Source organism: Chlorocebus sabaeus, chromosome 19 (genome assembly GCF_047675955.1).
Source record: "Chlorocebus sabaeus isolate Y175 chromosome 19, mChlSab1.0.hap1, whole genome shotgun sequence".
Classification (NCBI taxonomy): domain Eukaryota; kingdom Metazoa; phylum Chordata; class Mammalia; order Primates; family Cercopithecidae; genus Chlorocebus; species Chlorocebus sabaeus.
In genome coordinates, this window is record NC_132922.1 from 29,669,521 (window position 1) to 29,680,847 (window position 11,327).

The 11,327-nt window shown below is 45.5% G+C and overlaps 1 protein-coding gene across 1 annotated transcript in view; it reads left to right on the forward strand.

Annotated features, from left to right (window-relative positions):
• The window catches only part of MAPK1 (mitogen-activated protein kinase 1), a 106,814-nt gene extending 96,599 nt beyond the window's left edge, over window positions 1-10,215 (forward strand). The window contains exons 8-9 of the mRNA XM_007974911.3: window positions 51-176; window positions 6,288-10,215. Coding sequence (XP_007973102.1) covers window positions 51-167 — 117 coding nt within the window. The 3' untranslated portion in view covers window positions 168-176; window positions 6,288-10,215. The remainder of the gene's footprint in view (window positions 1-50; window positions 177-6,287) is intronic.
• The last annotated feature ends 1,112 nt before the right edge of the window (window positions 10,216-11,327 follow it).

The following is an 11,327-nucleotide window of genomic DNA, read 5'->3' on the forward strand; positions in this document are numbered from 1 at the left end:
GCCTTACCCATAACAACTTTGACTGTTAAATGTTTTGTTTTCTCTTAAAGCCCATTGCCGAAGCACCATTCAAGTTCGACATGGAATTGGATGACTTGCCTAAGGAAAAGCTCAAAGAACTAATTTTTGAAGAGACTGCTAGATTCCAGCCAGGATACAGATCTTAAATTTGTCAGGTACCTGGAGCTTTAATACAGTGAACTCCAGCAAGGGAGGCACTGCCTTTTGTTTCTAGAATGTTATGTTCCTCAAGGTCCGTTATTTTGTATTCTTTTCCAAGCTCCTTATTAAAAGGTTTTTTTTTTTTTTTAATTTAGAATTAAAAATTATTTAGAAAGTTACATATATTCTTTTAGGAATCTCTTTCTTGTTTATTAGAAACTCCAGGTACCTCCTTTACTCTCAAGGGTAGTGAATGTGATTATTTGGAAACAACTTTTTCATATTCTAGATTGTTCATGTTTGGGTTCTCATCCGTTCCTTGCTGCCTGTCCAGAGCAGTTTCACAGTTACATGAGCATCTCTCTAGAAAGGGTTCGCCTCAGGACTCCCTTCCTCCCAGGGAATGCAGAGCCACCAGTTAAATAAATCTAGTGTTAGGGTCCTCTGTGCCTGCCCCTTCGGAAACTCCTAGCTGGGACCTGGTTCTACAGTTGATGTCACATGCAAGGGGCCCAGACCGTGTTACCAGTTCAGACTAGCAGTGTAGGCTGGAGAGCTGGGGAAACTTCATCCAAGAGATGGAGGCTGGGCTGACCAGTCAGGGGGATTTACATGGGCCTGCACAGAAGCTACATGTGCTTAGGTCATAAGGGGAGGTGAACAACGTGACAATATTGGTAGATTTTAAAAACTGAGTAGACCCAACACAATGGCTCATGCCTATAATCCCAGCACTTTGAGAGGCTGAGGGGAGAGGATCTCTTGAATCTCAAGAGTCCAAGGCTGCAGTGAGCTATGACTGTATCACTGCATTCCATCCTGGGTGAACCCTGTCTCAAAAAAAAAAAGTATACAGGAAAAGAAGGCAAATCTTGATTTTAGAGAGTATATGACAAGAGGGGAGAGAACTGGACTTGTGTTTAGAACTCTGTAGAAAAGAGCAGTGCATAAAGAATTGTGAGCCAAGGTAGAAGCAGTTGCTGGGGAGATGCTTTGGACAGAACCGTGTTGCAGTTACAGGCGTCCATTCCCTGTCACTGAGGACAAAGAACCAAGCAGACTTGAGCTGAGGACTGACATGACCCACACAGCCTCCAAGCAGATAGCGCTGAAAGCCAGGCAGGGCAACAGAGTGGGGAATTGGTAGTTTGGGGGCTGGAAGATGGTGTTTTCAAAAGTCTGACATCAAAGCAGGAGGGGTTGAAATGAGGGAAGACTGGGTAGGACATCAGCTAAGAACAAATGCCTGGTCTTCCATACCAAAGGGGCTGTAGTGTTGGACTAGAAATGAAGTGGTGAGAAGCGGCAAATTCAAGAGAAGGAGGAAAGGCAAAGTCTGAAAGACTGCGAATTTTCTAAACCTACCAACTTAGGGGAGGCAGGGCTGCTGGCACTGTTACGCCCTCGCTTAGCCTGCTGTTGACACCAGACACACCCCAAAAGACGATCTCTCAAACCTAAGGGAAGTGTTGTGGAGTCACGCAAACAGGATGTGCAATGGACTGCTAGCCATAAGCCCTGCGTAGTGACTGAGAAAGAAGCCTGTTATCAGCAGGGGACTGAGCTGGTTCCTGTCTTCTGTTGCCCCATACTCATATGGCTGTCTAGTGGAGGAGGTGTTAGCCACAGTGATTTACACACTCACTCACTGACAGAAAGCTGGGCCCCAGGATCCAACCATTTTCACACCTGCCGTCCCCACAGAGCTTCCTTCCTGGCTCCTCCGTGAGGCGCTCACAGTGGAGCAATTGTCTCTGTTTCTCAAGAGTCCCTGCCCCACTGTGAGGCTCCAGGACACACTCCCAGTACAAGGTCAGGTTAACTAGACCCTGGTCAGCTGCTGCCTGTTTTTGTAAATGGAGCCGCACAGGGGCTTGGATTTGCTCACAGGTTACCTTTGCTGCCTTTCCTCTACAGCGGTGGAGTGGGGTAGTCACAACAGACCTGGGTGGCCTGTGAGGCCTGAGAGGTTTACTCTTTTGCCCTTTACAGAACCTAGAAGATGGAACTGAGCAACCTCTGTTGCTTTTCTTCCTTCACAATTCCTTTCACAGTCTTTTTCCCTCAGCCAGGTGGTGGTCTGTGATCATCTCATCTTCTCTGTCGCTTGAGGTCAGGCGTGCTGCCTGCTTAGTCTGCCTTAGATACCAAGAGCAAGCGGAGCAAGCAGGATCTAAATGCGGTCTCAAAGGGGCCCATAGTAGGGGAGAAAGGCACACAGACACAACTGTGCACATTTTTAGTATAAAAGAGCTTCTGGGGTTGACGTGATAATTCATTTTTCATCACTTAATCAGCATTGAGCACTTTTTTTGCCAGTTAGGAAGGGAACAAAGATGAATAAGACCCAGGCTTTGCTTTCCAGCAGCCTCATAGCAGGAAATGTAAACAACAAGGAGTGTACAGAGTCCCAGAGGTGGGCACGGGCATGGTGGGCCCCAGAGGGTAAGGCAGACATTAAAGCCTCGCAGAGTGTGGCCGACTTGCAGTTGGGCTGCAGCTGAAACCTGACAGTTGAGTTCTTTGCTGGTTGGGGAGGGGCACGGCTGTGTGGAACCTGGAAGGTGGTCATGCCAGACAGCTGAGCAAGAGGGGGCTGCAGAGAAAGAGGCCGGCCCAGGTTGTGGCCTTTGCCTCCCCAGGAGCCCAGCTCTCCCTCACAGGTAGCTGCCTGACCTGAAGCAATGGCTCAGGTGACTCTGGCGGCAGTAAAGATGCAGGAGGACCTCAGAGAGCAAGGACTTGGGGGACAGCTGGACAGGCCACTGGAGATAGGCAGCACCGCAGGCACAAGGATGACAAGACAGCGGCAGGGTTGTTCCTGGGGCCACAGGACACAGTTGCTGACAGCCTCCTGAAGCCAGCCTTGCAAGGTGGAGGACCAGTATCCCTGTCGGGTCCACCACCACTCTGAGAGTCCTGGCGTGGCAAGGACAGTCACCTCTGTGTGTTGTTCATTTGCTCCAGACACAAAAGACACACAGATGCTCTCTGTGTGTTTATAGCATGATTTTTTCCCCCAACATTCTTTTAATGACAGTTTTCAACTATTCTGAAAAGTTGAAGGAATTTACAGTAGACAGCCATATTCCCACCACCTAGATTATACAGTTAACATTAATTAACATCTTACTAGTTTTCTCATAGATCTGTCCATCTGTTCCTCTATCTACCCATCAACCCATCTCATTTTATCCATTCATTGCAAAGGAAGTTGCCAACATCTAGATTGACTTATAATTTAATCGTCTAGAATATCACATGAATCCAGGGGAAGCTGGGGCTGGGTTGGCTGATTAAACTATGGGATAGGTTCTTTCATAAACATTTCATTTTGGTGATCACAACAGAATGTTGGGAAGTCAGCACGCATCCCATGTTTATGGTTGAGGAAACTGAAGACATGAGCCTTTGAGCACTTTGCTCAAGATTGTACATCAAGTAGCAAAACTAAGCAGAGAATCCAGGTATTTTGGACCCAGAATACCATTTTCTTGAAATGTTTGCCAGCATGAAACAGTGGCAGGCTGCACACTGCCTGTGACTAGCCTTGCTCCCTGGGAAAGGTCTCGGGACTCATTCACAATACTAAGGAGCATTGTCTCTGAGTTTTCAGCCCACACACCGGAGATCAGGAGCTCTAAATTGGAGAACTCAGGAGGTAAACGTGTAATAAAACAAGGGAACACTGGGAGGGCACTGTTGACCGTTTGGCTGCAGCAGGAAGGGCCTAGAAACATACACCCCAGGACCACAGAGCACAGCTGTGGGGCCCCTTTGGTAGAGGAAGCAATCAAGTGATATTTGTAGTGTTGGCCGAAAGATCTTAAAGGGTCAAAGTATATTCATTGTGTTTTGCTTAAGGGGGTCAGTTTCCATGGGCAAGTTTAAAAACTGAACATGCCGGCCGGGCGCGGTGGCTCATGCCTGTAATCCCAGCAGTTTGGGAGGCCAAGGCAGGCGGATCACGAGGTCAGGAGATCAAGACCATCCTGGCTAACACGGTGAAACCTTGTCTCTACTAAAAATAAGCCGAGCGTGGTGGCAGGCGCCTGTAGTCCAGCTATTCGGGAGGCTGAGGCAGGAGAACGGCGTGAACCTGGGAAGCAGAGCTTGCAGTGAGCCGAGATAGCACCACTGCACTCCAGCCTGGGTGACACAGCGAGACTCTGTCTCAAAAAAAAAAAAAAGCTGAACATGCCTACTACCTGTGACAAGCCTCATTCCTACCCAGCCCATATCCTCAGTCTCCTACCCTGTGAGGCGGGTGAAGGTAGAAGTCAGTGCTCAACTTCCTTCTTCGTCCGCCTGATTGTGAATTTTCTCAGGTGGATTGATCAGTAGGGGCATGAACCGCATTTCCCTTTGGTTTATTGAAGATGAAAGCATTTTAGGGCAGCTTAACGTCCTGCCAACCCATAGGTTTGGCTGCAGTTCACCTCTACATGAAAGAGACTACTTCTCTCTCTCAGCCCATCTCCAAGTCCACAGTTTGGCTATAACACCCATTCTTCTTGCCCCAACTCTTGAGTGGCAGATGAAAACCATAGCTCTGAAAGTGCTCTGTGAAATAATAAGTGATACTCTGCTAGATTTTCATGCTGGAAAACATTTCACACCAATGAGAATCTCCAAAGGGAAGAGTCTGTTTTGTTTGCATTTTGAGACACTTGGTTGCCCCAGTGGCCTTCTCCACCTTCTTCATCCGAACCACAGAATGCAAAACATGGTTTGAGTGGCTGTTTTCACTTTTAAGGATGGGACAGGCTGGGTGCAGTGGTTCATGCCTGTAATCCCAGCACTTTGGGAGGCCTAAGTAAGTGGATCATTTGAGGTCAGGGAAACCAGTCTGGCCAACATGATGAAACCCTGCCTCTACTAAAAATATAAAAATTAGCTGGATGTAGTAGGAGGTGCCTGTAGTCCAAGCTACTTGGGAGGCTACAGCAGGAGAATTGCTTGAACCTGGGAGGCAGAGGTTGCAGGGAGCCGAGAGTGCACCACTGCACTCTAGCCTGGGCAACAGAGTGAAACTGTCTCCAAAAAAAAAAAAAAAAAACGGATGGGACAGAGTGATCGATAGCTGGGAGTGAAGTTCACTCATTATGTACAGTGGAAGCCATGAGGCAGTGGCTCTGCAGTCTGTGCCCACCCCTAGCAATCTGTTCTAGCAAGCCCTCCAGGTGCTTTCCAGGCTAGCATCTGAGAACCACTAGCCTGTAAACAGTTGGAGTAGATTTGGTTTGGAATAGAATTTCTCCAAGTAAAAGTAGAGACATTGGAAAAACAGGGAAAGCGTGCTGCTTGTGCTTGCCTGGTGTGATACTCCAGGTGGGCCCTGGCCGGGCATAGAGAGTGAGGGAAATGCTTCCTTTCAGGGCGCTGGTTCAGAGGCCTCATGGGAACATAGCTGTCAGGTCACCTCTGACCTGCGTGATCAGCACGTCTCCTGCCCGTGGGAACCAGTCACAGCTCCTTGCTAAAACCCCAGCCCATTACTCCCACTCACACTTCCCACCAGGACTGTTTTGCCCTCAGTCAGAGAAAATGTGAGCATTATTAACAGGGCACTGTCCTCTGACTGTGCAGTTAACTCTGTCCTAGCTGGTCTTTTAGAGAGAGAGACTTGCTAAGAATAGGAGGCGGCAGAAGACCCTTTTGCATAAAGATGTATTATTTTACAAAGGCCCTTAAACTCTAATTTTGACCATGGAGTAGTGTTGGATATCTTAGTATATGTGCTGCCGAAGCGAGCACTAGTGTTCGATATCTTATGATAAATAAAGGGCATCTTGGGAACACTGCAGTCAGTGTAGGCTGGGGTAGTGGTGTCTCTCCTATGAGTGTTGTGGAAACCACCTCAGAACTGTCTGAGAGAAGGTGCCTGTGGAGTGAGGGCTGACCCTGGCCCCTTCAGAACTGCCGTGTGTTACTCTTGCCCAAGTGTGTCCGATGAGATGGCCATTTTGCAGTTTTTTTTCCCTTTTCTATTTTCATAATGCTATTGCTGCTGCTGCTGTTTTAATGTGGTTCACTCTTGTCACTTTTGTGTTTTGTGATGCTGATGACAATGTTGTTTTCACATGACTCACTCTTAACTCAGTGGTCTGTTTGTGTTTCTGTAGGACAAGGGCTCAGAGGACTGGACGTGCTCAGACATCGGTGTTCTTCTTCCCAGTTCTTGACCCCTGGTCCTGTCTCCAGCCCGTCTTGGCTTATCCACTTTGACTCCTTTGAGCCGTTTGGAGGGGCGGTTTCTGGTAGTTGTGGCTTTTATGCTTTCAAAGAATTTCTTCAGTCCAGAGAATTCCTCCTGGCAGCCCTGTGTGTGTCACCCATTGGTGACCTGCGGCAGTATGTACTTCAGTGCACCTACTGCTTACTGTTGCTTTAGTCACTAACCGCTTTCTGGTTTGAAAGATGCAGTGGTTCCTCCCTCTCCTGAATCCTTTTCTACATGATGCCCTGCTGACCATGCAGCCGCACCAGAGAGAGATTCTTCCCCAGTTGGCTCTAGTCACTGGCATCTCACTTTATGATAGGGAAGGCTACTGCCTAGGGCACTTTAAGTCAGTGACAGCCCCTTATTTGCACTTCACCCTTTGACCATAACTGTTGCCCCAGAGCAGGAGCTTGTGGAAATACCTTGGCTGATGTTGCAGCCTGCAGCAAGTGCTTCCGTCTCGGGAATCCTTGGGGAGCACTTGTCCACGTCTTTTCTCATATCATGGTAGTCACTAACATATATAAGGTATGTGCTATTGACCCAGCTTTTAGAAATGCAGTCATTTTTCTAAATAAAAAGGAAGTACTGCACCCAGCAATGTCACTCTGTAGACTTACTGTGGTCACTTGTACCATATAGAGCTGTAACACTTGCCAAGAAGCGTTATGTGCAGTACTTAATGTTTGTAAGACTTACAAAAAAAAGATTTAAAGTAGCAGCTTCACTCGGCATTTGGTGAGAGAAGTACAAAGGTTGCAGTGCTGAGCTGTGGGTGGTTTCTGGGGATGTCCCAGGGTGGAACTCCACACGCTGGTGCACATACGCCTTTGAGCTACTTCAAATGTGCGTGTTTCAGTAACCATGTTCCATGCCTGAGGATTTAGCAGAGAGGAACACTGCGTCTTTAAATAAGAAAGTATACAATTCTTTTTCCTTCTACAGCATGTCAGCATCTCAAGTTCGTTTTTCAACCTACAATATAACGATTTGTAATAAAGCCTCCACGAGCTCATGACATGAAGCACTGTTTGTTGTCAAGTACTCAAATATTTCTGATACTGCTGAGTCAGACCGTCAGAAAAAGCTAGCACTAACTCGTGTTTGGAGCTCTATCCATATTTTACTGATCTCTTTAAGTATTTGTTCCTGCCACTGTGTACTGTGGAGTTGACTCGGTGTTCTGTCCCAGTGCGGTGCCTCCTCTTGACTTCCCCACTGCTCTCTGTGGTGAGAAATTTGCCTTGTTCAATAATTACTGTACCCTCGCATGACTGTTACAGCTTTCTGTGCAGAGATGACTGTCCAAGTGCCACATGCCTACAATTGAAATGAAAACTCTATTGTTACCTCGATTGAGTTGTGTTCCACAGAAAATGCTATCCAGCAGATCATTTAGGAAAAATAATTCTATTTTTAGCTTTTCATTTCTCAGCTGTCCTTTTTTCTTGTTTGATTTTTGACAGCAATGGAGAATGGGTTATATAAAGACTGCCTGCTAATACGAACAGAAACGCATTTGTAATTCATGAAAATAAATGTACATCTTCTATCTTCACATTCATGTTAAGATTCAGTGTTGCTTTCCTCTGGATCAGCGTGTCTGAATGGACAGTCAGGTTCAGGTTGTGCTGAACACAGAAATGCTCACAGGCCTCACTTTGCCGCCCAGGCACTGGCCCAGCACTTGGGTTTACATAAGATGAGTTAGAAAGGTGTTTCTGTAGGGTCCTTTTTACCTCTGCTCAGCGGAGAATCGATTCTGTCATGTTCCTTTATTCACAATCTTAGGTCTCAAATATTCTGTCAAACCCTAATGAAGAAGCCCCATCTCAGGTTGGATTCCCTGGTTCTCTCTAAAGAGGGCCTGCCCGCGTGCCCCAGAGCTGCTGCTGGGCACAGCCGAGTGTTGGGAAGGGCCACCCCGCAGTGCGCAGTCCTCACCACCCAGCCCGGGGTGCTCACGCTCCCCACTCCTGTGGCCGAGGAAGGATAGCCGGCTCATCCCCAGAAAACAGACCCACATCTCTATTCTTGCCCTGAAATACGCCCTTTTCACTTGCGTGCTCAGAGCTGCCATCTGAAGGTCCACACAGCATTGACAAGACACAGAAATTTGACTGTTACCTGATAACACTGATAAGTCAGTTTTCATTTTTAAAACATTGACAGTTTTATTACTCTTGTTTCTTTATACTTTTTAAATGGAAAGTTAGTATTATGAGGTTAATTTGCAATCCTCTTCTAATTAGAAAACCACAGCCTTGGCTACTAACATCTGGAGACTATGAGCTCCTTCCCATTCCCCTTCCTGGTACTGTGGAGTCAGATTGGCATGAAACCACTAACTTCATTCTAGAATCATTGTAGCCATAAGTTGTGTGCTTTTTATTAATCATGCCAAACATAATGTAACAGGGCAGAGAATGGTTCTAACCAAGGTACCTATGAAAAGCGCTATCATGTGTAGTAGATGCATCATTTTGGTTCTTCTTACATTTGTAAAAATGTACAGATTAGGTCATCTTAGTTCATATTAGTGACACTGAACAGCACCTCCACTATTAGTATGTTCAAATAAGCTTTCAGACTAATAGCTTTTTTGGTGTCTAAAATGTAAGCAAAAAATTCCTGTTGAAACATTCCAGTCCTTTCATTTAGTATTTGGTATAAAAGAAATACCGAACAAGCCAGTGGGATGGATTTGAAAGAACTCATCGTGAGGACTCTGTCCTGACACAGGTTCTCAAAGCTAGCAGAGATATGCAGACATTGTGGCATCGGGGTAGAAGAATAGTGTGTTTGGTGTGCCATGCACAGTGTGCGGTCTGTGCACACTCATTCCTTATGCTCTTGGGCACAGGCAGTGGGTGTAGATGTAGCCGGTAGCTTTGACAAGCTACATGTGGCTCACCAGTGGTTGTCTCTAAGGAATGGCAAAGGTAAACTACCCACACCGCATGCCACATCATATTTCAACCATTCAGAGGAGACTGTTTTCTCTTTATTTGCTTATATGTTAATATGGTTTTTAAATTGGTAACTTTTATATAGTATGGTAACAGTATGTTAATACACACATACATATGCACACATGCTTTGAGTCCTTCCATAATACTTTTATATTTGTAAATCAATGTTTTGGAGCAATCCCAAGTTTAAGGGAAATATTTTTGTAAATGTAATGGTTTTGAAAATCTGAGCAATCCTTTCGCTTATACATTTTTAAAGCATTTGTGCTTTAAAATTGTTATGCTGGTGTTTGAAACATGATACTCCTGTAGTGCAGATGAGAAGCTATCACAGTGAATATGCGGTTTCTCTTACGTCATCCACCTTGACACGATGGGTCAGAAACAAATGGAAATCCAGAGCAAGTCCTCCAGGGTTGCACCAGGTTTACCTAAAGCTTGTTGCCTTTTTTTGTGCTGTTTATCCGTGTAGAGCACTCAAGAAAGTTCTGAAACTGCTTTGTATCTGCTTTGTACTGTTGGTGCCTTCTTGGTATTGCACCCCAAAATTCTGCATAGACTATTTAGCATAATGGTAAGTTAAAAAATGTTAAAGGAAGATTTTATTAAGAATCTGAATGTTTATTCATTATATTGTTACAATTTAACATTAACATTTATTTGTGGTATTTGTGATTTGGTTAATCTGTATAAAAATTGTAAGTAGAAAGGTTTATATTTCATCTTAATTCTTTTGATGTTGTAAACGTACTTTTTAAAAGATGGATTATTTGAATGTTTATGGCACCTGACTTGTAAAAAAAAAAAACTACAAAAAAATCCTTAGAATCATTAAATTGTGTCCCTGTATTACCAAAATAACACAGCACCGTGCATGTATAGTTTAATTGCAGTTTCATTCGTGAAAGCGTGGAATTGGCTAGTCCTTCATGACGTTCCCCAGGTGTCTTCCAGATTTGCTCTGCGTGTGGTAACTTGTGTTAGGGCTGTGAGCTGCTCCTCGAGTTGAATGGGGATGTCAGTGCTCCCTAGGGTTCTCCAGGTGGTTCTGCAGACCTTTGCCTATGGGGGGAGGTAGGCGGAGCCTACACCCATCTCCTCATTCTCCTGAACTTGAGCAGCCCCACTGCTGGGCAGATGTCCTGGGCAACCCCTTATTTCAGAGCAAGAAGCTGAAAGATAAGGGTTCTTGGACATTTGGTTCTTACCAATATTGGGCATTATGCAATGACTTATTTACAAAACAAAGATACTGGAAAATGTTTTGGATATGGTGTTGTGGAAAGAGCACAGGCCTGGGACTCATCCAGCTGGGTTCAGAACTATCCCCTGCTTAGAACTGCAGCTGGCTGTGGGCCAGTCATTCTGCATCTCTGCTTTCTCTCTCTGCTTCAAACTGTCAGCTGTAAAGTGGAAGCAGTATTACTTGCCTTGTATATGGTAAAGATTATAAAAATACATTTCAACTGTTTAGCATAGTACTTCAAAGCAAGTACTCAGTAAATAGCAAGTCTTTTTAAATGCTGCTTTATTTCATTAAATTTTGTTGTAAGGTCTCACCAAAATGCCTGCAAACAGACGTATCTGCTAATCTGAGAGGAAACCCTCCTGTCAGAAACCTTCAGGGAAGTGAGCTCATCGCACGTAAACTGGGAGTTTGTAATGGGGTATTTGAAGCACCGTGGGAGTATTCCACTGGCCCTCTCCCTGAGAGACTTAACACTCTTCCCTGTTGTCCAGATTCTGTAGAAAGTGATCAGAATAATCATCTTCCTTGTTCAGCAGAGAAACCTGGTCCCATTTTCCCCGCTTTGTGATGGGCTCCTCCTCTCAGCAGTAGCTCAGCAGTTCCAGATGGCAGTTCGGACCAGCATCTAGGCTGGCTGGTTCACTGTATTTACTCAGAACCAACACATTCAGAGCTCGCCTGGACCATCTGAGGGGAACAGGAAACACCCCTAGGCTGTGGA